Source organism: Oryx dammah, unplaced genomic scaffold (assembly GCF_014754425.2).
Source record: "Oryx dammah isolate SB20612 unplaced genomic scaffold, SCBI_Odam_1.1 HiC_scaffold_2, whole genome shotgun sequence".
Taxonomy (NCBI): Eukaryota; Metazoa; Chordata; class Mammalia; order Artiodactyla; family Bovidae; genus Oryx; species Oryx dammah.
In genome coordinates this window covers 11,402,617-11,426,608 of record NW_024070186.1, presented here as the reverse complement: position 1 = coordinate 11,426,608, position 23,992 = coordinate 11,402,617, and the positions used below count along the sequence as shown (strand labels likewise).

At 48.9% G+C, this 23,992-nt stretch overlaps 1 protein-coding gene across 1 annotated transcript; it reads right to left on the bottom strand.

The window, feature by feature from the left end:
• Positions 1–90: 90 nt before the first annotated feature.
• SPATC1L (spermatogenesis and centriole associated 1 like) lies at positions 91–18,484 on the bottom strand. Its single transcript, XM_040264673.1, has 4 exons — positions 18,193–18,484; positions 10,612–10,962; positions 1,004–1,155; positions 91–459 (listed from the first exon to the last, which is right to left on the bottom strand). Exons 1-4 carry the CDS (start codon positions 18,392–18,394, stop codon positions 133–135), a joined length of 1,032 nt encoding a protein of 343 aa, XP_040120607.1. The 5' UTR covers positions 18,395–18,484; the 3' UTR covers positions 91–132.
• Between the last annotated feature and the right edge of the window lie 5,508 nt (positions 18,485–23,992).

Here is a 23,992-nt window from a genome sequence, read left to right as displayed (position 1 = left end):
GGGCGGGACAGCGCGGGCAGCGGCCCACCCGGCCCTGGCGCCCTACGCGCGCCGGCCGGGGAGCGGACGAGGAGGAGCGTGGCGCCCGAGGTTGCAACACGCTTTTATTGCAGGGAGGCGCGGGGCGCGGGTTCACCAGGCGAAGAGCGGGCGGCTGTCCTCCTTGGAGAGCTCGCACAAGCAGTTGAGTAGCAGCAGCGAGTCGCCCAGAAACTTGGGGGGCACGACGTCGATGACCAGCTTCCGCAGGGCGGCCGGGCTGCTGTGCAGCGGGTTGGCACGCAGGTCTGGCCGCTGCTTCAGAATGCCGTACGTGTTGATAAGGAACTCGCTGAACACAGGATGCACGTCGCGGTTGTAGCCCAGCCTCTCCAGGCGCGCCGTCAGCGTCAGGTAGCGGTGCGTCAGCTCCCGCAGCTTCTTCTCGTCCACCGAGCCGTCCAGGGACTTGATGGACGTCTGCGGGCACAGGCGCGCGTAGGCGGCAGGGCCAGGGACCCGCGGGGACGGGGAGGCCAGGCGCAGGCCCCGGGCGAGATCCCGGTGCCCTCCCAGCATGGCTGTGTCGATGGGGACACTGAGGCCCAGAGGCAGGCCCCCACCAGGGGGCCAGTTTCCCTCCAGCGCAGAGGGACAGACAGAAGAGCAGGCAGCTCCACCCCCAGAGCCCGGAAAAGGTGCCTTGCCAGTCGGGCAGAGCGTCACAGTGCTCCCTGCCCCGAGCCACTCCTGAGGCTGTCCCAGACTACGAAAGACAGGTAAAGGTACTCGTGGGGCAGCTCATCGATTCCGCACTCAGACACCACTCAGCCTTGCCCAGGCCTACAGCTGTGGGCACTACAGCAGACTGGCGGCCAGGGGACCTTGGGGCAGGAGTGGGCGGGGGGGGGGGGGGGTGGGGGGGGGTGGGGGGGGGGGGGCAAGGATGGGACCTTGGGCTGGGAGGGTCCTAGGGCAGGTCGGGGACCCGGCCAGGGGAAGGCCTCCAGCCAGGGAGGCGTACCTGTTTGATCTTCTCAGGGATGTTGGACACAGTGAAGCCGTAGAGCCGGGTCACCCCTGGGAAGACATAGGCCAGGATTCGCCGGTCCAGCTGGAAGGCAATCTCCCCGACAATGCGACCATCCTTCTCGGTGCCAGTGAAGCTCTGGATCTCTGAGGGGCAGGGTTGGGTGGGGCTGGTGAGAAGGGCAGCCAGTATCTGGGAGGGTAGGAGGGTCAAGGGGTTCAGAGGGTCCAGGGCTGCCCACATTCCTCCTGCCTGTGCTCCAGGGTCCATTTCAGGGAGAGGGCTGACCCAGATGTTGCCACTGTGGGTCTGAGGTGAAGCCTGGGGACCCCAGCAAGGCCTTCCTGCAGGGCCCAGTGGTGACCGGAGGGGGCACCCTTCTCCCTGTTCTCCGCCGCTCCCTGGCAGCCCCGATCCCTGGCCCTGCCTCAGTTCCCTGAGGTGGACGTTTCACAGCCCAGGGTTGGTTTCTGGTCCCCTTGTCACCAGCACCAGCTCAGCACCTGGTCTGGGGTGACTCCCCTCAGAGCTCTCAGCCCCATGACTAGGTGAACTCAGAATGGGCTAGGCATGTCCCCACCTGAAGGTAGGGTCCTGGTTAACTCAAGAACACATATGTAGCCTGTGTGGGTCCAGCCTGCATAGCTATGTGAAACAGAGACGCTCTGCCTCAGCAGCCTGTGTGTATTGCAGGCTGGTCTAATGCTTATTTCATAATAAGACTTGAGGGTTGCTAGGTTCACGGGAGATTCTAATTATTTTCCCCAATATCACCCCAGCACATCAACCACCCTACCCTCCAAAATTGCTTCCAAATTGCCCCTCCCCACAGCAGCCTCTGATGGCAGCACATCTTCCACCCAATGCCATGATCCCACCACTGCCCTTCGAAACTACTGTGCTCTCTGAAGATCACGCTGAAGGCCATTACCACCAGGTGCACCTGACTTTGAGGGAGCATGGAGTGAGGAAGGGCCCGCCTCATGGCGCCTGGCGTGCCCCACTAACCAGGATGCACTCTGCGGGGACAGCGGGCACTTGCACAGGCCCCCACGTGTCCCGAACTCTGCTCCTCCCCACAGGAGACACTTAATAACAGGCCCATTTCTAAAGCTTTTTCTAAAGCCCTGCAACTTTCTAACCCAACAGTGATCCAAGCCCCTCCCAAGAGTGTTGGATGGTGAAGCCCCGCAGGGTCTGTCCAGCAGGCAGGTAGTGCACAGACAGGCTGGGTGCTCTGCCATGGCGAGCTGGCCCCAGGTCCTGTTACCCACAGACACTTGTGCCTACCAAGGGCTCAGGATCCCCACCACTTACAGAGGTTGGTCTGACTCCCCACCCTGCTGGAGGGCTCAGTGGCCCAGGGAGTCACTGGGCCGCTCCGAGACCTCTGCAAGGGCTTCTGTGCAGCTGTGCACACTGGGCTGCAGGACCAACCCTGCCTGTGACCGTGAGCAGCTGCTCTCCCTCCCTCAGCCCCATCCTGGGACTGCCCACATAGCCACCCATCCCAGAATCCTGGCTAGTCACTCTGGGAAGGAACAGGATGGCAGTCAACACATGCTTATCAAGGCCAGGCGTGGGTAGCTCCTCCTCCTCTGTGGGCACTGGGATAGGTGAGGGGGCCTGTGTCCTCCTGCTTCCTCAGCCGCGCCAGTGGACATGCTGAGCAGGGAAAATGAGGTTGAACTTAGCACGGTCCAGGTCTGTCACAGCTGAGACTCTGTGGTCAAATCCAAGGTCATAAGGTTTATGTCTATGTTTTCTTCTAACAGTTTTATGGTTTTAGCTCTTTTAGGTCTTTTAAGAAATCTCTGATGCGTTTTGAGTTAATTTTCATATGTGATATGAAGTCCAGCTTCAGCTGTTTGCATGTGGAGATCCACTTTCCCGGCACTATTTGTTGAAAAGACACTTCTATCTCCATTGAATTGTCTTGGGACCCTTGCCAGACATCAGACTTGTAAATGCATGGGTTTATCTCTGACTCTTGATTCTATTTCATGGACTTGTATGCCTGTCCTTACACCAGTACCAGGCTGCTGATTACTGTACCTTTAGAGTAAATTTTGAAATTGGGAAGCGTGAGTCCTCCAATTTTATTCTCCTTTTTCAAGACTGTTTTGCTTATTCTGAGTCCCATGCATCTCCAAACAAATTTTAGGATCAGTATGTCAATTTCTGCTAAGAAGTCAGGTGAAACTTTGATAGGGATTCCACTGAAATTTGTAGATTGATTTGGGGAGGTTTGCCATCTTGATAATATTAGGTCCTTCAAGCCATGACCAGAAGACTTTTTACATTTACTGAGGTCTTCTTTCATTTCTTTTAATGTTTTGTAGTTTTCAGTGTTGTTGTTGTTTAGTCATGTCCAACTCTTTGTGACTCCATAGACCATAGCCCGCCAGGCTCCTCTTTCCATGGGATTTCCCAGGCGAGAATACTGGAGTCGGTTGCCATTTCCTTCTCCAGGGAATCTTCCCGACCCAGGGATCAAACCCATGTCTTTTACACTGGCAGGCGGGTTCTTTTACCACTGAACCACCTGGGAAGCCCTGGTTTTCAGTGCACTCCTGCCAAAATCACTTGGCGACACTGCAGAAGCAACCCAGGAATTCCAGCTGAGGACCAGATGCACCACACAGAAGCATGGTAGGGCAAACAGGGCCCATGGAGGAGCAGGAAATAGTCTCCCCCTTCCGTATTAATACAGTTATCTCATCAGGAGTCGGCCCCTCTCCCTGCCTCCCCTCCTCTAAAGTATAAATTAGGTGGAAGGAACAAGCAACCTCTAGATCTGAGAGGATCTAGAAAGCATTTCTAGTCCAACCTGGGCCCTTCAAGATCTGACCAAAAAGCTATTCCTCAAAGAAAAAAGTCAGTAAGATTGATAAACCCCTAGCCAGATTAATTACAGAAAAAGAGGAAGATAAAAATTACCACTATCAGAAATAAGAGATGGTATCACCATAGATTTTACAGATAGAAGTAGAACCTATCTGTGTGTATGTCTGTGTCTGTGTGTGTCTCTGTGTGTTTATTAAAAGGAATTGGCTCACGCAATTATGAAAATTGACACATCCCAAGATCTGCAATGGTGAGTCAGCAAGCTGGAGGCTCAGAAGAGCTGATGATGTAGTCCCAGTCTGAGTTCAAGGTCTGAGAAACAAGGGAACCCATGGTGTGGCTCCAGTTTAAAGGACTGGAGGCTTGAGAGCCAAGAAGAGCTGAGATTCCAGTTGTAATCCAACAGCAGTCAGGCAGGAGGAATTTTCTCTTACTTGGGAGAGAGTCAGCCTTTTTATCCTACTCAGGCCTACAACTGATTGTGTGAGGCCTACCCACATTCAGGAGGCCAGTCTGCTTTATCCAGTCTATTGACCTAAATATTAAATTCATCTAAAAACATTCTCATAGACATACCCTGAATAATGTTTGACCAAATATCTGGGCACCTAATGGCCCAGTCAAGTTGACCATCATGGGATAAATATACAAAATCAATTGTGTTACTATATATTAGAAACAAATAATCAGAAATTCATATTGATAAAAAGTACTATTCATTATAGCATCAAAAACATGAAATACTAAAGGGTAAATTCAACAAAAATGTGCAAGATCTGCACATAGAAGCTATAAAATATTACTGAAATGTATTTTTAAAGAACTAAAAAGACAGAGAGATATACAGGCATACCTTGGACATATTGCTGGTTTCAGTTCCAGACCACCACAATAAAGCAAATACTACATGAAAGCAAGTCGAGTAATTAAAAAAAAGAGGATAACCAAAAAAAAAAGAAAAAGACAGCAAGTCATGTGAATTGTTCAGTTTCTTAGTGCACATAAAAGTTAGGTTTACACTGCAGTGTGGTCTATAATGTACAAAGCATTATGTCCAAAAAAAGGTACATACCTTAATTTTTAAATACTTTATTGTGAAAAATTGTTAACCATCCTCTAAGCCTTCAGTGAGACATAACCTTTTTGCTGGCGGAGGGTCCTGCCTCAGTATTGACAGATTCTGACTGATCAGGCAGTGGTTGCTGAAAGTTGGGGTTGGTGTGGCAATTTCTTTAAAAAGGTAACAATGATGTTTGCCATATTGACTGACTCTTCCTTTCAGGAATAATTTCTCTGTAGCATGAAAAGCTATTTCAGAGCATTTTACCCACGATAGAATTTCTTTCAAAATTAACGTTAACCCCTGTCAAACCCTGCCACTGCTTTCTCAACTAAGTTTGCGTACTGTTCTAAATCTTTGTCATCGTTTCAGCATCTTCCCCAGGAGTAGATTCCACCTCAAGAAACCACTTTCTAAGCTCACCCATAGGAAGCAGCTCCTCCTGTGTGAAGCCTTTATCTGCAGGGCAGCAGCTCAGTCACATCTCAGGCTCCTCTTCTAATTACAGTTCTCTTGCTGTTCCCACCACATCTGCAGCCACACCCCCAGTGCAGTCTTGAATCCCTCCAAGTCATCCATGAGGGCTGGAAGCAACTTCTTCCAGACTCCTGTTAACGTCCATATTCTGACCTCTTCCTGTGAATCATGAATGTCCTTAGTGGCATCTAGAATGGTGAATCCTTTCCAGAAAGTTCCAGCTCAGAGGAACCACTATCTATGGCAGCTATGGCCTTATGAAGTATGTGCTGTGCTGTGCTGTGCTGTGGTCAGTGGCTCAGTCATGTCCAACTCTTTGTGACCCCATGGACTGTAGCCTGCCAGGCTCCTCTGTCCATGGAATTCTCCAGGCAAGAATACTGGAGTGGGTTGCCAACCCCCTTCCAGGGCATCTTCCCAACCCAGGGATTGAACCCAGGTCTCCCACATTGCAGGTAGATTCTTTACCGTTTGAGCCACCAGGGAAGCCCCTATGAAGTATATTTCTTCAGTAATAAGATCTGAAAGTCAAATGTACTCCTTGATACATGGGCAGAATGGATGTGCCTTAGCAGCATGTAAACAACTTTAATCTCCTTGTCCATCTGCATCAGAGACCTTGGGTGACGAGGTGCATCATCGATGAGCAGGAATATTTTGAAAGGTATCTTTTTCCTGAGCAGTACGTCTCAATAGTGGGCTTAAAGTATTCAGTGAGCCATTTTGCAAATAGATATGCTGCCATCCAGGCTTTGTTGTCCAGAGTAGATGTAGCATAATTCTTTTAGATTTATGCTATGACTTATTGACTATGCCAAAGCCTTTCACTGTGTGGATCACAATAAACTGGAAAATTCTGAAAGAGATGGGAATACCAGACCACCTGACCTGCCTCTTGAGAAACCTGTATGCAGGTCAGGAAGCAACAGTTAGAACTGGACATGGAACAACACACTGGTTCCAAATAGGAAAAGGAGTTCGTCAAGGCTGTATATTGTCATTCTGCTTATTTAACTTCTATGCAGAGTACATCATGAGAAACACTGGGCTGGAAGAAGCATAAGCTGGAATCAAGATTGCCGGGAGACATATCAATAACCTCAGATATGCAGATGACACCACCCTTATGGCAGAAAGTGAAGAGGAACTAAAAAGCTTCTTGATGAAAGTGAAAGAGGAGAGTGAAAAAGGTGGCTTAAAGCTCAACATTCAGAAAACGAAGATCATGGCATCTGGTCCCATCACTTCATGGGAAATAGATGGGGAAACAGTGGAAACAGTGTCAGACTTTATTTTTTGGGGCTCCAAAATCACTGCAGATGGTGACTGCAGTCATGAAATTAAAAAATGCTTACTCCTTGGAAGGAAAGATATGACCAACCTAGACAGCATATTGAAAAGCAGAGACATTACTTTGCTAACAAAGGTCCATCTAGTCAAGGCTATGGTTTTTCCAGTGGTCATGTATGGATGTGAGAGCTGGACTATGAAGTAAGCTGAGTGCTGAAGAATTGATATTTTTGAACTGTGGTGTTGGAGAAGACTCTTGAGAGTCCCTTGGACTGCAACGAGATCCAACCAGTCCATTCTGAAGGAGATCAGTCCTGGGTGTTCATTGGAAGGACTGATGCTGAAGCTGAAACTCCAATACTTTGGCCACTTCATACAAAGAGTTGACTCACTGGAAAAGACCCTGATGCTGGGAGGTGTTGGGGGCAGGAGGAGAAGGGGACAACAGAGGATGAGATGGCTGGATGGCATCACCGACTCGATGGACATGAGTTTGAGTGAACTCCGGGAGTTGGTGATGGACAGGGAGGCCTGGCGTGCTGAGATTCATGGGGTCGCAGAGTCAGACATGACTGAGTGACTGAACTGAACTGAACTGAATTCTTTTAGATGATAAATGAGTACTGGGTTCAACTTCAAGTCACCAGCTGCATTAGCCCCTAAAAAGAGAATCAGTCTGTCCTTTGACGCTTTGAAGCCAGGCACTTACTTCTACTCCCTGGCTATAAAGTTCTAGATAGAATCTTCTTCCAGCAGAAGGCTGCTTCATCTACATTGAAAATCTGTCCTTTAGTGCAGCCACCTTAATGAATTATCTGAGCTGGATCTTCTGGACAACTTGCTGCACTTCCACACCAGCCCTTGATGCTTCACTTTGCATTTTGATGTTATAAAATGGCTTTTCTCCTTAAACCTCATGAACCAACCCCTGCTGGCTTCAAACTTTTCTTCTGCAGTTTCTGCAACTCTCTCAGCCTTCACAGAGCTGAAGAGGGTTGGGGTCTTGCTCTGGAGGAGGCTTTGCCTTAAGGGAATGGCATGGCTGGTTTGATCTTCTACCCAGACCACTGAAACTTTCTTTATATCTGCAATAAAGCTGTTGTGCTTCCTTATCATTTGTTTGCTCACTGTAGCACTTTTCATTTCCTTCAAGAACTTTCCTTCGCATTCGCAGCTTGACTGTTTGGCACAAGAGGCCCAGCTTTCAACCCACTTTGGCTTTCAGCATGGCTTCCTCACTGAGCTTAATCATTTCTATGTTTTGATTTAAAGTGAGAGATGTGTAACTCTTCCTTTCACTTGAACACTTAGAGGCCACTGGAGGGTTATTAACTCACCTAATTTCAATACTGTTGTGTTTCAGAGACAAGGGAGGCCCCAGCAGAGGGAGAGGGGTGGAGGGGGGCTGGTCAGTGGAACAGTCAGAACACCCACAACGCTTACGCATTAAGTTTTCTGTCTTGCATGGGCGTAGTCCTTGGTGTCCCAAAGCAATTGCAATAGTAACATGAAGGACCACTAAACAAAGATCATCACAACAAAGATGATCATTTTGTAGTCAATGAAGCAGATGTTTTTCTGGAATTCCCTTGCTTTTCTATGATCCAACAGATGTTGGCAAATTGATGTCTGGTTTCTCTGCCTTTTATAAATCCAGCTTGTACCTCTAGAAGTTCATAGTTCACATACTGCTGAAGCCTAGCTTGAGGGATTTTGAACATAGCAAATAGAAGGGGAAAAATTGAAAGCAGTGACAGATTTTTTTTTTCTTGGGCTCCAAAATCATTGCAGAAGGTGACTGCAGCCATAAAATGAAAAGAAGCTTGCTCTTTGGAAGAAAAGCTATGACAAACCTAGACAGCCTATTAAAAAGCAGAGACATCACTTTGTCAACAAAGGTCCATATGATCAAAGTTATGGTTTTTCCAGTATTCGTGTATGGATGTGACAATTGGACCATAAAGAAGGCTGAAAGCCAAAGAATTGATGCTTTTGAACTGTGGTGTTGGAGAAGACTCTTGAGAGTTCTTTGGATGGCAAGGAGATCAAACCAGTCAATCCTAAAGGAAATCAACCCTGAGTATTCACTGGAAGGACTGATGTTGATGCTGAAGCTCCAAATCTCTGGTAATCTGATGCACAGAGCCGACTCATTAGACAAGACCCTGAGGCTAGGAAAGACTGAAGGCAAAAGGAAAAGGGGGCAGCATGAGGTGATTAGATAGCATCACCAACACAATGGACAAGAATTTGAGCAAACTCCTGGAGATATTTCCCCCAGCAATCTTGATTCCAGTTTGTGATTTATCCTGCCCAGCATTTCACATAATATACTCTGCATGTAGAACCAGACATGGAACAATGGACTGGTTCCAAATTGGTAAAGGAGTATGTTAAGGCTGTATACTGTCACCCTGCTTATTTAACTTCTATGCAGAGTACATCATGAGAAATGCCGGGCTGGATGAAGCACAAGCTGGAATCAAGATTGCCAGGAGAAATATCAATAACCTCAGATATGCAGATGACACCACCCTTATGGCAGAAAGCAAAGAGGAACTGAAGAGCCTCTTGATGAAAGTGAAAGAGGAGAGTGAAAAACCTGGCTTAAAACTCAATATTCAAAAAACGAACATCATGGCATTTGGTCCCATCATTTCATGGCAAATAGATGGGAAACAATGGAAACAGTGAGAGATTTTGTTTTCTTGGGCTCCAAAATCACTGCAGATGGTGACTGCAGCCATGGAATTAAAAGACGCTTCCTCCTTGGAAGAAAAGCTATGACTAACCTAGACAGCAGAGACATTACTTTGCTGACAAAGATCTGTCTAGTCAAAGTTATGGTTTTTCCAGCAGTCATGTATGGATGTGAGACCTGGACCATAAAGAAAGTTGAGCATTAAAAAATTAATGCTTTTGAACTGTGGTGTTGGAGAAGATTCTTGAGTGTCCCTTGGACTGCAAAAAGATCCAACCATTCAATCCTAAAGGAAATCAGTCCTGAATATTCATTGGAAGGACTGATGCTGAAGCTCCACATGATGAGAAAGAACTTGGCCACTTGATGAGAAGAACTGACTGGTTGGAAAAGACCCTGATGCTGGGAAAGATTGAAGGCAGGAGGAGAAGGGGACAATAGAGGATGAGATGGTTGGATTACAGACTCAATTGACATGAGTTTGAACAAGCTCCAGGAGTTGGTGACGGACAGGGAAGCCTAGTGTGCTGCAGTCCATGGGGTCCCATAGAGTCAGACATGACTGAGCAACTGAGTTGAGATGAACTGAACTCTGCATGTAAGTTAAATAAGCAGGGTGACAATATACAGCCTGGACATAGTCCTTTCCCAATTTTGAACCAGTCAGTTGTTCCACGTCCAGTTCTAACTGTTGCTTCTTGTCCTACATTCAGGTTTCTCAGGAGACAGGTAAGGTGGTCTGGTATTCCCATGCCCACAGTTTACTTTCCAGAATTTTCCACAGTTTATTGTGCTCCACATAGTCAAAGGCTTTAGTGTAGTCAATGAAGCAGAATCACAGCCTTGTCATGGCAAAGAGTCCTGTATAACTCAATGAAGCTATGAGCCATGCCTTGTAGGGCCACCCAAGATGGGTGGGTCATAGTGAAAAGTTCTGACAGAATGTAGTCCACTGGAGGAGGGAAGGACACCCCCTCCCCCTTCATGGATCATATCTGTAAAACATGTACCAAAAAAGTCTGGTATCCAGAATACACTACTCAATCATAAGAAGATAAGCTACTCGCTTACTTAAATGGTCCAAAGATGTGTACAGACAGGGCCCCAGATCCCAGGAGCATGGGCACACTCTCCTCCTCCAGCTACTGGCTGGATGCAGAAGCTGGGTCCTGACCACCCTCCCCAGCGGCCAACCCCTCACTCCTGCCTGCTCCTCACCCTCCTCACCATTCAGGTAGTAGCTCCTCCTGGTTCGGTCCCCAGAGGGCAGGCTGCTCTCTGAGAAGCACACCTTTTTGGGCCGGCCCACTTCCCGGGTCTCCAGCAGGGTCTTCTCCACCAGCGGGTCCTGCAAGGGGCTCAGAAGTGGGGACAGCTTTCGGTCGGAGCCTCGGGAGACACGCAGTTCCGGGGAGCTGAGGAAAGCCTTGAAGGGCACCTGGGAGGACATCACGCAGCCCGGGGAGGCGTCGTCCTCGCTGGAGAGAGGGGCATGTGAGCACAGCAGGTCTTCCAGGGAGGACCCCTGCAGCTGGGAGGGTGCATCAGGGCCACTGGTGAACCTTCCAAAGTCTGGAACTGGGGCAGGGAGGGAGGAACAAGCTGTGAGGCAGAGGCTCCTGGAGCACCCGCGTCTTGCAGAGACCCTGCCCCCAGCTCTGACATCTGCCCCCACTTCCCCTCTGGAGGAGGCAATGGATCCCAGGACACCAGCAGCCCCGGGTCCAGAAGCACAGCACACATATGGCCTCCAACAACTCCCACTGTGTGTCCACACACTGTGACAGTGACCTACATGTGTGTCTTAAATTTTATATAAATGGTATCGTTCAGCACCTTTTATTATGAAACTTCTTTTTTTGAGATTTATCCATGATGAGTGTGTCATTGGGTAGCTCTATGGTTCACTTAACCATTTCCTGGCACATGTGCATACATGGGCACACATCTGCACATACATGCACACACACACATGGATTTTTTTCATCCACCCTCCACCCTGCTGCACATGGGACTGTTTCCAGGATTCCTTGTAAAAGCAGAGCGGTGGTCAGCGTCCCTCATGTGTGTCCCCTGCCAGACACACGGTCCAGGAACTGTCAGGAACTCACAGCAGTGAGGCAGCAAGGGCCCCCGGTGCTTGTCCTTCCTCTGGCTCAGTCCCAGGAGCCTGGGCCCCTTTGTTCAGGACTCACATATTCCCAGGGGAGGTAGGCCATCCCAGCCATGGGCAGGGGCCGGGAAAACTCTACTCATGGGCTTGGGGAAGAGCCATATCTGTGACCTAATTTTAAAGGGATTGTTGTGCGGTCAGGTGTGTTTGCACTTCACTTTTAGTTTCTATTTAGTGAACTGAAATTCCCTTCTGTTATTCCCAAGGCTTAACAAAGTTGTGTGAAACATAAAACAATTTTTTAAATCCTCAGTCAAAACTTCCCTGGTGGCTCAGAGGTTAAAGCGTCTGCTTGCAATGTGGAAGACCTGGGTTCGATTCCTGGGTCGGGAAGATCCCCTGGAGAAGGAAATGGCAACCCACTCCAGTATCCTTGCCTGGAGAATCCCATGGATGGAGGAGCCTGGTAGGCTGCAGTCCATGGGGTCGCAAAGAGTCGGACACGACTGAGCGACTTCACATACACATACATACATACATAGTCAAAACTTTCAAACCACATTAAACTATAAATGAGTCAGAGTCAATAGAAAACACCATCTCCTCAAAATTAAAAGCATTCTCAGGACTTCCCCAATGGTCCAGTGGTTAAGAACTCACCTTGCAATGCAAGGGTTGTGGGTTCAGTCCCTAGTCAGTGAACTAAGATCCCACATACTGCAGAATAACTCAGTCCACTCTATAGCTAGAAAGCCCAAGTGCCACAACTAAGACCAAAAAATATACACATATTAGAAAAACAATTATCTTCAGCAATGATCAGATCAAGGAGAAAATAAAAATAGAAAAAATGATTATTGAGAAATAATGAAAATCAGAACACTAGGTATATTGACATCAATACATTTAAAACTGTATCTAAAGTGAAATTAGCAACTTAAATCCTTTAATTACTTCTAAAACATCATCAAAAAATTAAACATTCATATAGGGATGAACTTTTGAAGAAAGCAAAAGTCAGAGAATAATAAAAATAGCAGCAGAAATAAACTTGAAACAGTTCTACAATAAGTCCAATAAGATAGTGAAACTGTGGAAAGCTACTTTAGAGAAACAGAAAACAAAAGAATAAAATTGAAAATAAGAAAAGCCAGATAAGAATGACCAGGAAGACAATGTTTAAATCATAAAAGATTATATCCAATTGAATATTACTTGAAAACTTTAATAAAGGAGAGATCACTTGGGAAGCTATTTTCAATGACTCAATAAGAAGTAGAAAACCTGCACAGATGAATAAGCAAAAAAGAAAAACCTAGAAGCTATAGAATTATGGGCAAAGAGCTGAAGGCCTGGGTGGTTGGTGGATGAGTTCTTTCAAGTCCCCAAACAATTCACAACCCCTGCATCACATGGATGAGGCTGGAACACTGAAAAAATGAAACGATACTTGATTATCAAGCTTATAAATTGTCACAACTCTGTTATCAAACCCCTGAAAAGACAACCCACAGAAAGAAAACTGCAGCCCAGATTCACATAGGAATCAGAGAAAACAGAATCCAGAGATCCTGAGCGAAACCCCAGCCAAACAGATCCCACAGCAAACAGCTCAGGCCCAGAACCGGGAGTCTCTCAACGACACAGTGGAACAAGACCCCATAGGCCAGTGGGGGTGCAGCCGAGGGCACTTCGGCCAGTACAGAAGTGAGGTCATAAAATCTTAACAAAATGAGCCCTTCTTCAATTTTGTTGTCATTGTTGTTCTTTAAAAATAAGGATTAGAAGGCTTTTCCCCAGCACCCAGCCTACACTCCCCACCCCCGATACCTGGACAGACAGGGCTGTCCACTGCCAACCACCCTCCAGAAGGATGAGAGGGGAGCCTGTCAAGGTCAAAAGTCCTGGGATTCCTGAGGAAGAAAGACAGAAACGAGCGTATGAGCTGCCGTTGTTGTACAGTTGCTAAGAAGTGTCCAACTCTTTGCGACCCCATGGGCTGTAGCTCGCCAGGCTCCTCTGTCCATGGGAATTCTCCAGGTAAGAATACTGGAGTGGGTTGACATTCCCTTCTCCAGGGGATCTTCCTGAACCAGGGATTGAGCCCTTGTCTCTTGCTTGGCTGGTGGATTCTTTACCACTGAGCCACCAGGGAAGCCCATCTCAGCCGCCAACCCCATTTAAAAGTCTGTAAACAGCAGCTAAAGAACTCAGAAAACAGGGGAGAAAGAACTGGAAAACTCAGCAGAACAAAACAGCTCAGGGAGGGACTGGATAGTGAATTCCCTGGTGGTCTAGTGGTTCGGGCTCCATGCTCTCACTGCCCAGGGCCTAGGTTTAACCCCTGGTCGGGGAACTAAGAACCAGCATGCCTGGTGGCCAAAAGTAAAAATAAAAATATAAAGTAAGCAAAATATGATAAGGGGCCTGGATATAGGCTAAATATTTACAAATCAACAGATTTCCAAAACACAGTAACCCGGATAACTAAAAACACAGTGGAAAAAGAAATCCCGTCCATGATTGCAATAAGTAACATAAAGTGCCCCAGGAATAAACCAATTAATGTGAAAGATTTATGCGAGAAATGGCTAAAGAGACTTGAAGAAACAAAGTCAGAGCAGCTTAATAGAGGTGCAGGGGACGATCTCACCCTCTGGGCAAATGTAAGAAAAAGAGACGTGAAAATAATTACCCTGCCTTCTAAGCCAGTGATTCTACCATTAGGGAAACATACCCTAAGGCAATAACTCTGAATAGAAAGTGCTTTTGCTGTGGTATTTACTTCAGGGTGGGCTTCCCTGGTGGCTCAGAGGTTAAAGCATCTGTCTGCAATGTGGGAGACCTGGGTTTGATCCCTGGGTTGGGAAGATCCTCTGGAGAAGGATATGGCAACCCATTCCAGTATTCTTGCCTGATGAATCCCATGGACGGAGGAGCCTGGTGGGCTACAGTCCACGGGGTTGCAAAGAGGCGGACACAACTGAGCGACTTCACTTCACTTCACTTACTTCAGGGCTGGAGAAGGAAATGAAATGACAACCCACTCCATTATTCTTGCCTGGAGAATTCCATGGACAGAGGAGCCTTACGGGTTATGGTCCATGGGGTCACAAGAGTCAGAAGCGACTGAGCAACTAACACTTACTTCAGAGTAAGAGAAAAGAACTGCCATTTCAAACATAAGGAGAGTTCATTAAATTCTGGTTCATCTGATTCTGGACTATTACACAGCTATTTAGAATGCATTTATGACAATACAGAAGCAGCTGTCTCGTGAGGGTAAAGGGAAGAGGCAGAGAGAACACTCAGAAACTACTTAAAATCACTGGACACTCCACGCAGGACAAGGCATCCAGGCAACCGTGGAGGCTCTGAGACGCCAGGGGCTCAGGCACGAGGGTGATCTGGAGGAAACTGGCCTGGGAGGGGAGGGCCTGGGATGGCCAAGGCCCCCACCCCACCCTGTCCCTCAGAACATGTGCACCATATGCAAAGTGGCCCTCTCCCATGGGTGACACCAGCTGTGGGAAAGGTGCAGCTGGAGAGGCCACAGCCCTTTGGAGAGGGTCCCAGTGTCCATGTCAACACTTGAGCTGCATGTGGCCTTTGACCCAAGGATTCCTGGACAGCCCCCATCAGCAGGGGTACCTGTGAAGCCCCCATGGCTGCTGGGAGATGGAGGAGCACTCCTGTCATGGGGACCAGACTTAAGGGCTGGTGGTGAACCCACAGGGAACAGTGAGCGAGCCCTCCAGGAGATGGCCAATGGTCAAGAATGGAAAATGGACGGCTGGGGAGTCAGTGTAGAATGGCTCCACCCTGACCACATAAACTGAGGATCCTGGGATACACATGCAAACAGCCACCAAAGCTTCAGAGAGAAGCCAGAGTCGATGTGGACAGCGGATGTTGCTGGGAGGGGGGCCAGGAGCCTGCAGTAGTCACGCTCACCCCAAGTGATCTTGCTTAGTGAGAACAACAGATTTTTAAAGCACATCCTGTGCAACTTCCCTGGTGGCTTGGTGGTAAAGAATCCAAGTGCCAATGCAGGGACACGAGTTCCATCCCTGGTCCAGAGAGATCCCACACGCCGCGGAGCAACTAAGCCCGTGCCACAACTACCTGAAGCCTGCGCTCCAGAGCCCAAGAGTCGCTGAGCCCGTGCACCCTGGAGCCTGTGCCCCACAACAACGGAAGCCACTGCAGTGAGAGGCCCGCAGCCAAAATTAATAAATAAATAAACCACACCCAGTTTCTAAAGCAAACACTGAGCCGCTGCTGTGCGCAGTTCCCATCCATCTGAAACCTCAAGGTCTGCTGGGGAACTCCTGCCGGTTCTCCAACTCCAGCCCCAAGGCCAACGTTACACCCTGGGGACAGAGGTGGCTCTGAAGACAGCGGGGGCCCATCAGCCCACACCCTGCAAAAGGGGCTCCAAGGCCTTTCTTTGGAAGGCTTGAGGCCTCGGGCGGGCCAGGGGCTGGGGCTCCTCCTAAGACTCTCATCCAGGAGGATCTGGGCTTACCCATTGGGTGGGGTGCTGGCCATGCCCCAGAGATGGCCTGATTTGTACCCTGATGGGGAACAGCGCAGCCTGAGCAAGGACCTGCACCTCACCCAAAGCCCACCTTCCAGCCTGGCTAGTACGCCGATCACACAGACAGCTCTGTGCCCTGAGGGTTCAGTTCAGTTGCTCAGTCGTGTTCAACTCCTTGTGACCCCATGGACTGTAGCACACCAGGCCTCCCTGTCCATCATCAACTCCCAGAGTTTACTCAAACTCTTGTCCATCAAGTCAGTGATGCCATCCAACCATCTCATCCTCTGTCATCCCCTTCTTCCTCCTGCCTTCAATCTTTCCCAGCATCAGGGTCTTTTCAAATGAGTCAGCTCTTCGTGTCAGGTGGCCAAAGTGTTGGAGTTTCAGCTTCAACATCAGTCTTTTCAGTGAATATTCAGGACTGATCTCCTTTAGGATGGACTGGTTGGGTCTCCTTGCAGTCCAAGGGACTCTGAAGAGTCTCCTCCAACACCACAGTTCAGAAGCATCAGTTCTTCGGCACTCAGCTTTCTTTATAGTCCAGCTCTCACATCCATACATGACTACTGAAAAAACTGTAGCTTTGACTAGATGGACCTTTGTTGGCAAAGCAATGTCTCTGCTTTTTAATATGCTGTCTAGGTTGGTCATAACTTTTCTTCCAAGGAGTAAGCGTCTTTTCATTTTGTGGCTACAGTCACCATCTGCAGTGATTTTGGAGCCCCCAAAAATAGTCTGTCACTGTTTCCACTGTTTCCCCATCTATTTCCCATGAAGTGATGGGGCCAGATGCCATGATCTTAGTTTTCTGAATGTTGAGTTTTAAGCCAACTTTTTGACTCTCCTCTTTCACTTTCATCAAGAGGCTCTTTAGTTCTTCTTCACTTTCTGCCTTAAGGGTGGTGTCATCTGCAAATCTGAGGTTATTGATATTTCTCCCAGCAATCTTGATTCTAGCTTGTGCTTCAGCAAAGCTCAATTCTTAGGACAAAGGACCAGAGAGCAGGCCTAAGTACATGATTGTTGGCACCGCGTAGACAAGGCCTTGGGGACAAGTGCCTCAGGCAGCCACTGCCAGGCAGGCATTCCTCACAGGCTGAGGAGGTGGCATGGACCCTCTTCAGGGTGTCATGTCAGGGACACAGCACCGAGAGACAGGCCCCCCTCTACCCATGGTCACCGGGGGACACTGTGTGTCTTGGCCACAGGCAGAGCTGAGGACAGGGCCCCAGGCCCCTCCAGCTGCTCCCCCCTGTACCCACTGTCCCCCGCCATGAGGACCCTGCCTGTCTGAGCTCCCTCCTCAAGGCCCACCCTGAGGCTGAAGGTGTAGAGATGCCGTGAGGGACTCTCACACCCCAAGACATGCTCGCTCACAGGGTCTGCTTGCTCAGGGCAGGAGGTGACCATGCCAAACATTCAGGAGGTGACCACATCCAGAGCGGGTCCCAGAGCAACCGAGCATCCCCGTGGGAACCAGCAGTAGCTCTGAAAGAAGCTTCAACAGAGGAAAACAACTCACTCCAGGTGAACAACTTATCCTGAGAAGACAGCTGGTCTGCGGGCATAGCCATTGCCAGGGTGGGCACAGGCATTGCCAGGGCGAGGGCTGGGGTATGGACTCCACCCGCCCTGCTGGGCATGAGTGATCATCACCTCCAGGAACACGGAGCTCATCTGGTCATGGGGCCCATGGTCCACATCCCAGCCACTCAGACCAAGGTCATGGCACCAACCATGCCCTAAGTCACACTTCCCACATACAAAAACTTTCAAGCAGAGCCAGCTACCTTCATAGAAAGTGTCTCGGCCTCTGAAGGGGCTCCCATGGGGTGAGCTGGGTGACTGTGCCATACTTACTTCCTGTCTGTGACCCACATGTCTCTCTCCTAGGCAGGGTCCTTCCCTCCCCGGGCACAGCCATCAGCCAGTACGGTGGGCACAGCTGCCCTGGCCAAGGGCTGAGCACACCTGGCTGGCCAGCGTCTAGGAGAGCAGAGTCGCACACGGCCTGGCTCCGCCGTCCCCTGGGCTGGCCTCAGTGGACCTGCTTTAAGCCTCTGTGGTAGCACCTCGGCAGCCACCATGGACGGAGCCTCACTAGCCCAAGCAGGTCACCCGCCTGCCCACCCACCTCCTAGAGCCGGCTCACCTGCGCTCCCCGGGGAGCAGGCCTCGGGGTAGGCGGGCGCCTTGGGGAAGAGGAAGTCACGGCCCCCGCGCCCACAGCTCTCCTGGCAGCTCTCGCTCAGCAGTCGCTTCAGCATCTGGTTCTCCTTCATGAGACGCACCTGCTTCTTGAGGTCAGCGTTCTCGCTCATGAGCCTGTTCATCAGCTCGCTGCCCTCAGCCATGGCCAGTCCTCTATCACATGTGGGCCCGCGGCCCCATGGAGATGGAAAATCAGAGCCCGCGTGCACTCCAGAAACGCCAAGAGCCCCGAGTTCCACCGGCCTTCCGCAGCCTTGTGATGTCGCCCTTAAAGCAGCAGCGTCTCGGCCACGGTGAGCAGAGGGGTGGGGACAGGAGGTGGGGATGGAGCACCTCACGGGATGGGCTCCCCAGCAAGGGAACAGCACAGGCCAAGGCCGAGGCCGGAATGCTCCAGCAAAAGCCAGAAATCTGGGCTGCAGGAGAATCCGCAGGCCTGGGGAGGGGAGCTCTGCCTTCATTGAGTGACTCAAGGATCCCCTTACCTGCTCCCCCCAACTGCAGGCCACCTGCAGGGTCCTGGAGGCATGCAGGCCGGCCCGGAGCTGGGGCTGTCTGACCTGCAGACGTGGATGACATACCCCCAGAATGCACGCCTGAGGAAGAGGAGGCCGTGGGCACAAGGGAGACAGGCCAGGGAGTGCCCCTCGATGGCTCCCACAGCCCATGGAGCTCTGGCGGGCTGAGGGCTGGCAGTCAGAGGCCACCTGCTGAATGCACTCCCCTGGTCCTCAGGGTCCTGGCAGCACGTCTGCATCCCCACACTAAATGCCAGCACTGAGCATCTGGGACACTGACCAGTATGGCACCTGAGGACCCCCAGCCGGGGCACAGGGCCTTCTGGACAACCCCACGCAGAGTCCTGCCCAGGTTCCAGTCCTCAAGCAGTGTGACCTACATGAGCCCCGCGCCTAACTATATACCTGGGAGGCACACCAAGTCAGCAGTTTCCTGGCCCCACGGGCAGCGGAGAGGCCTGCTCCTCCTGAGGACGAGCCCCAACAGGAGCATTGAGTCCTCTCTCCCCTCCTGCCAATGTCTAGGGCCCCCCCTGGCAGCGAGGGCTGGGGTGGAATGGGAGGAGCCCCCAGCAGAACACAGCTTCGACTCCTCCCAGGCCAATAACTTAGTGCAAGGTCACTGCAGGAAGACAGAGCCCTGGGTGGGGCTTGCGGAAAAATGATACTAAATCCCAACCATCCCTCTCACATCCTGAGATAGAGCAGATGGGACAGTGGAAACACGGACGGCGCCCATTGAGGAAGGCTGGAGGCAGTGCCCTACCAGGCTCGAGAATCAGGCAGGGGGGCATGAGTAGCTCCACTGTGTAGGCCCCTCTCAATGCCATTTTCTTTCCCACCCCAAGAAAACCTTCTCAGCCATGGACCTGGGGACATCCTGCCAGTTTCCTGGTCATGATGCAGTTCCCTTCTAACACATCACATTCGGCTTGCTAATATTTTAATTATTTTCTATATTCATGAAGGAAATTGATCTGTATCTCCTTTTTTTGTAATGTCCTGTTTACTATCAAGGTTGTATTGATCTTATACAATGAGTTGCAAAGGGTTCCCTCCTCTCTTTTCTGTGTGCTGTGTTAGATTGCTATTTCTCTCCTAAATGTTTGATAAATTCACCAGCAAGGCCATGAGAGTATAGAGTTTTCTTCCGGGAAAGTTTCTGATGTAATTTTTTAAGTACCAATAAAGTCACTTAATGTTTCCACTTCATCTCATTCCCATCTAGACAACAGTTGTGGCTTCTGAGGAATTTGTCCACATCACCTACACTGTGGAATACAGGCATCACACAGTTCATATTTCCTTGCTACCCTCTCTGAAGCCTCACACCTCTGAGCACAAATAGGTATAGCCAAGGCAGAAAAGCCGAATGTAAAAGTGCAGCAACGGTGCCAGTTGGTTTTGCAGGAGCATGTTCAGGAAGCAGAGTGGTGGGACAGACATGCACCAGGGAGAAGAGGGCAGGCTTACTTCCGCAGGATCTGTACTGATGTACCATTTGTAGTCTCAATACAAGTTCTTAACTTGGTCAGACTTGAGGCCTGTTAACTTTTCTCAAAGCACCACCTTTTGGTTTCATTGATCTTCTTGTATGTTTTCTGCAGCATCTGACATCTACTCTTCTGTCCAGTATTCCCTTCCTTCTACTTATTTGGTTTTGATTCTTAAGATGGAAACCTAATTTTCAGCACTAAACATGTAAACCTGTAAATATTTCTCTAAATGCCACATTAGTGACAACCCACAAATTTTGATGATATGTTTTTATTTTTGTTTGGTTTGAAATATTTTCTAATTCCCCTTGTGATTTTAACTATATATGATTTACTTTTTATGTCTTTATTTTTGGCTGTGCTGGGTCTTTGATGCTACACAAGAGCTCTCTAGCTGGGGGCTGCTCTGTTCATTGCAGTGTGTGGCTTCTCACTGAGGTGGCTTCTCTTGATGTGGAGCACCAGCTCTAGGTGCACAGGCTTCAGAAGCTGTGGCACTCAAGCTTAGTTGCCCAGTGGCATGTGAGATCTTCCCAGACAAGGGATCGAACCCATGTCCCCTGCATTGTAAGGTGGATTCTTAACCACTGAACCACTAGGAAAGCCTGACTATAGATGATTTAGAAGTATATTGTTTCATTTCCATATATTTGGGATTTTCTAAGACTTTTTATTACTGATTTCTAACTTAACTCCACAGCAGTCACAGAACACTCTGTGCAGTTTCAATCCTTTTGAATTTCTTGACACTTGTCTCCTGACACAGCACATGGCCTATCTTAGTGAATAAGCACTGGAAAGAATGCTATGTTATATAAATGCGGTTACTCAATGAGGTTTCGTCTACAGTTGCTGAGACAAGTACTGCGATCTCCCACTTTTATCGTGTATTTGTCTAATTGTCTCTGTAGTCCCACCAGCTTTTGTTTCATGTACTTTGAAGCTCTATTATTAGGTGCATATAAGATTGCTAAGCCTTCTTGTTGAATTGACATTTTTATCATTTGTAAATGTCTCTATTTCTGATACTATTCCTTTTCCTGAAATCTACTGATATCAATATAGCACTTTTTCTTATTTGTATTTTCATTACACATTTTTTCTAAGCTTTCACCTTTATCCTGTATCTTTATACTAAAAATTTCTTATGGAGACTACCCTGGTGGTTCAGTGGTTAAGAATCCACCTTGCAATGCAGTGGACACGGGTTCAATCCTGGTTAGGGAACCAAGATCTTACCTGCCACAGAGCAACTAAGCCCACACACTACAAACTAGAGAGCCCATGTGCTGCAACTATTGAGCCTGCCAGCAGCAACAAAGGTCCCGCATGCCACAACTAAGACCGGATGAAGCCAAATGAATACATTTTACAAAAAAAAAAAAAAAGAAATTTCTAGTGGACATCATAGATGTGTCATGCTTTTCATCCAACATGACAATCCCTGCCTTTTAACCAGAATGCTTAGCCCTTTACAGTTAGTACAATTATTTGAATTGGTGGTGTATGTCTTACTAGTGTTTGGGGGCTGCCATAACAAAACACCACAGTCTGGGTGACTTAACAGAAATTAATTTTCTCAGCGTTCTGGAAGCTAGAGGTCCAGTTCAGTTCAGTCGCTTAGTCGTGTCCAACTCTTTGCGACCCCATGAATCGCAGCACACCAGGCCTCCCTGTCCATCAAGACAAGGGTATTAGCAGGGCTGGACCCTCCTAAGGCAATTGCATGCAGACAACTGCCCACCAGGTCCTCATGTGGTCTTTCCTCAGTGTGTGCTCTTGGTGTCTCTCTCTTAAGGACACCAGTCCTTCTGAATCAGAGGCTCACCCTTAAAACCATATTTAACCTTATCTTCTTAAAGGCCTCATCTCCAGGTGCAGCATCATATGAATGCTACTGTGCCCAGTCTTAGGTCGCGTCGACTCCTGCAACCCCATGGACTGTAACCCACCAGACTCCTGTGCCCATGGAATCTTACAGGCAAGGATACTGGAGGGGTGTGCTATTTTGCACTCCAGGGGATCTTCCTGACCCAGGGATCAAACTGGAGTCTTGTATCTTCTGCGTTGGCAGGCAGATTCTTTACCACTAGCACTGAGAACCCTATCATATGCACAGAGAGGGCCACAATTCAATGCATAAGAGTGGGGTTCAAGTCTATCATCTTATTTGTTTTCTATGTGTCCCATCTGTTATTTTTCTTTTTCTCATCTTCTTTTGAGCTGTTTTACCTACTTTCTTCGTTTACTAGCTGTACCTCTTTCTTTTTTAGTGGCTTACTATAGGGTTGACAGCAGGTTTCTTTTGCTCATCACAGTCTACCTTTAAGCAATAAACCACTTCATATACAGGTGGGAACCTCCATCCACCTTTAACATCCTGTTATTGTTGTCACGTGTTTTACTTCTCCTTATGTCAAAAACACCATTTGCGGAGGTCTTCTATCCTTACCACACACCACTGGGTGCTTTTCATTCTCTGGAGATCAGTTTCCAGCCAGCATCTCTCTCCTGCACCAAACAACCTGCTGCTGCTGCTGCTAAGTCGCTTCAGTTGTGTCCGACTCTGTGCGACCCCATAGACGGCAGCCCACAAGGCTCCCCCGTCCCTGACACTTCTCAAAGGCAAGGCTGCTGGACAATTCCTTCAGCGTTCGTTCATCTGGAAAAGGTCTACTCTGCTTTCATTTCTATTTTCTTTGAATACAGAGTTTAAGGGTGTTTTTTTTTTTTCCTTTTGACACTTTGAAGTCATTTCACTGTGCTCTCCTCCTAAGTCATTTTTCATTCTTGTCTTCGCTGATACATAAAATGCCTGGTTTATTTTGGGGCGCTGCTGGGTCTTTGTTGCTTTTCGGGCTTTTCTCTAGTTGTGGTGAGCCAGGACTACTCTCTGGTTGCAGCGGTGCACAAGCTTCTCATTGCGGTGGCCTCTCTTACTGTGGAGCATGGGCTCTAGGGCATGTGGGCTCAGTGGGTGTGACTTGCAGGTTCTAGACTATGGGCTTCAGCAGTTGCAGCTTCCAGGCTCTAGAGCATAGGATCAACCGGGCTCTAGAGCACAGGATCAATAGTTGTGGTGCACGGGCTTAGCTGCTCTGCAGCATGTGGGATCCTCCTATATCAGGGATCAAACCTATGTCTCCTGCATTGGAAGGTAGATTCTTTACCACTGAGATACCAGGGAAGCCTAACTTGCCTGTTTTGCTTGCTTTTAAGCTGTATTCATCCTTAGTTTTCATCATCAATTACCATGAGCCTTGAAGTGGGTTTTGCTTGGGCTTTTTGGTCTGTGAGTATCCTGCTACATGTGAGTTGAGCTTCATGAATGTGAGCTTATATGTATCATATTTGGGGAAATTTCGGCCACAGTTACTTAAGTATTTTGCTGCCTGCCTCCTGCCCTTCCTCCCCATTTCCTAGGACTCAGAGTACAGAGGGTGGACCACTCACTATTATCCAATAGGCCACTGAAACTCTGCTCATTTTTTAATGTCTTCTGGCCACCTTCAGGGCATTTCAGTGCCTGTCTATTCCTGGAAGACTCGAGGGCAGGCCCTGCTCTTCCATCTTCCCAAGAAATGGGGGGTGTCAGGGAACACGGGGCCAAAGGCTTGCTCTGTCCTGCACCCATGAATATCCTGGCTGTGGGGCAGGTACCCAAGTCTGCTTGAAGCCACCAAAGCAGCTGCTCTGCAGTCATAGGAATGTAGGTCTCAGTCAGCCC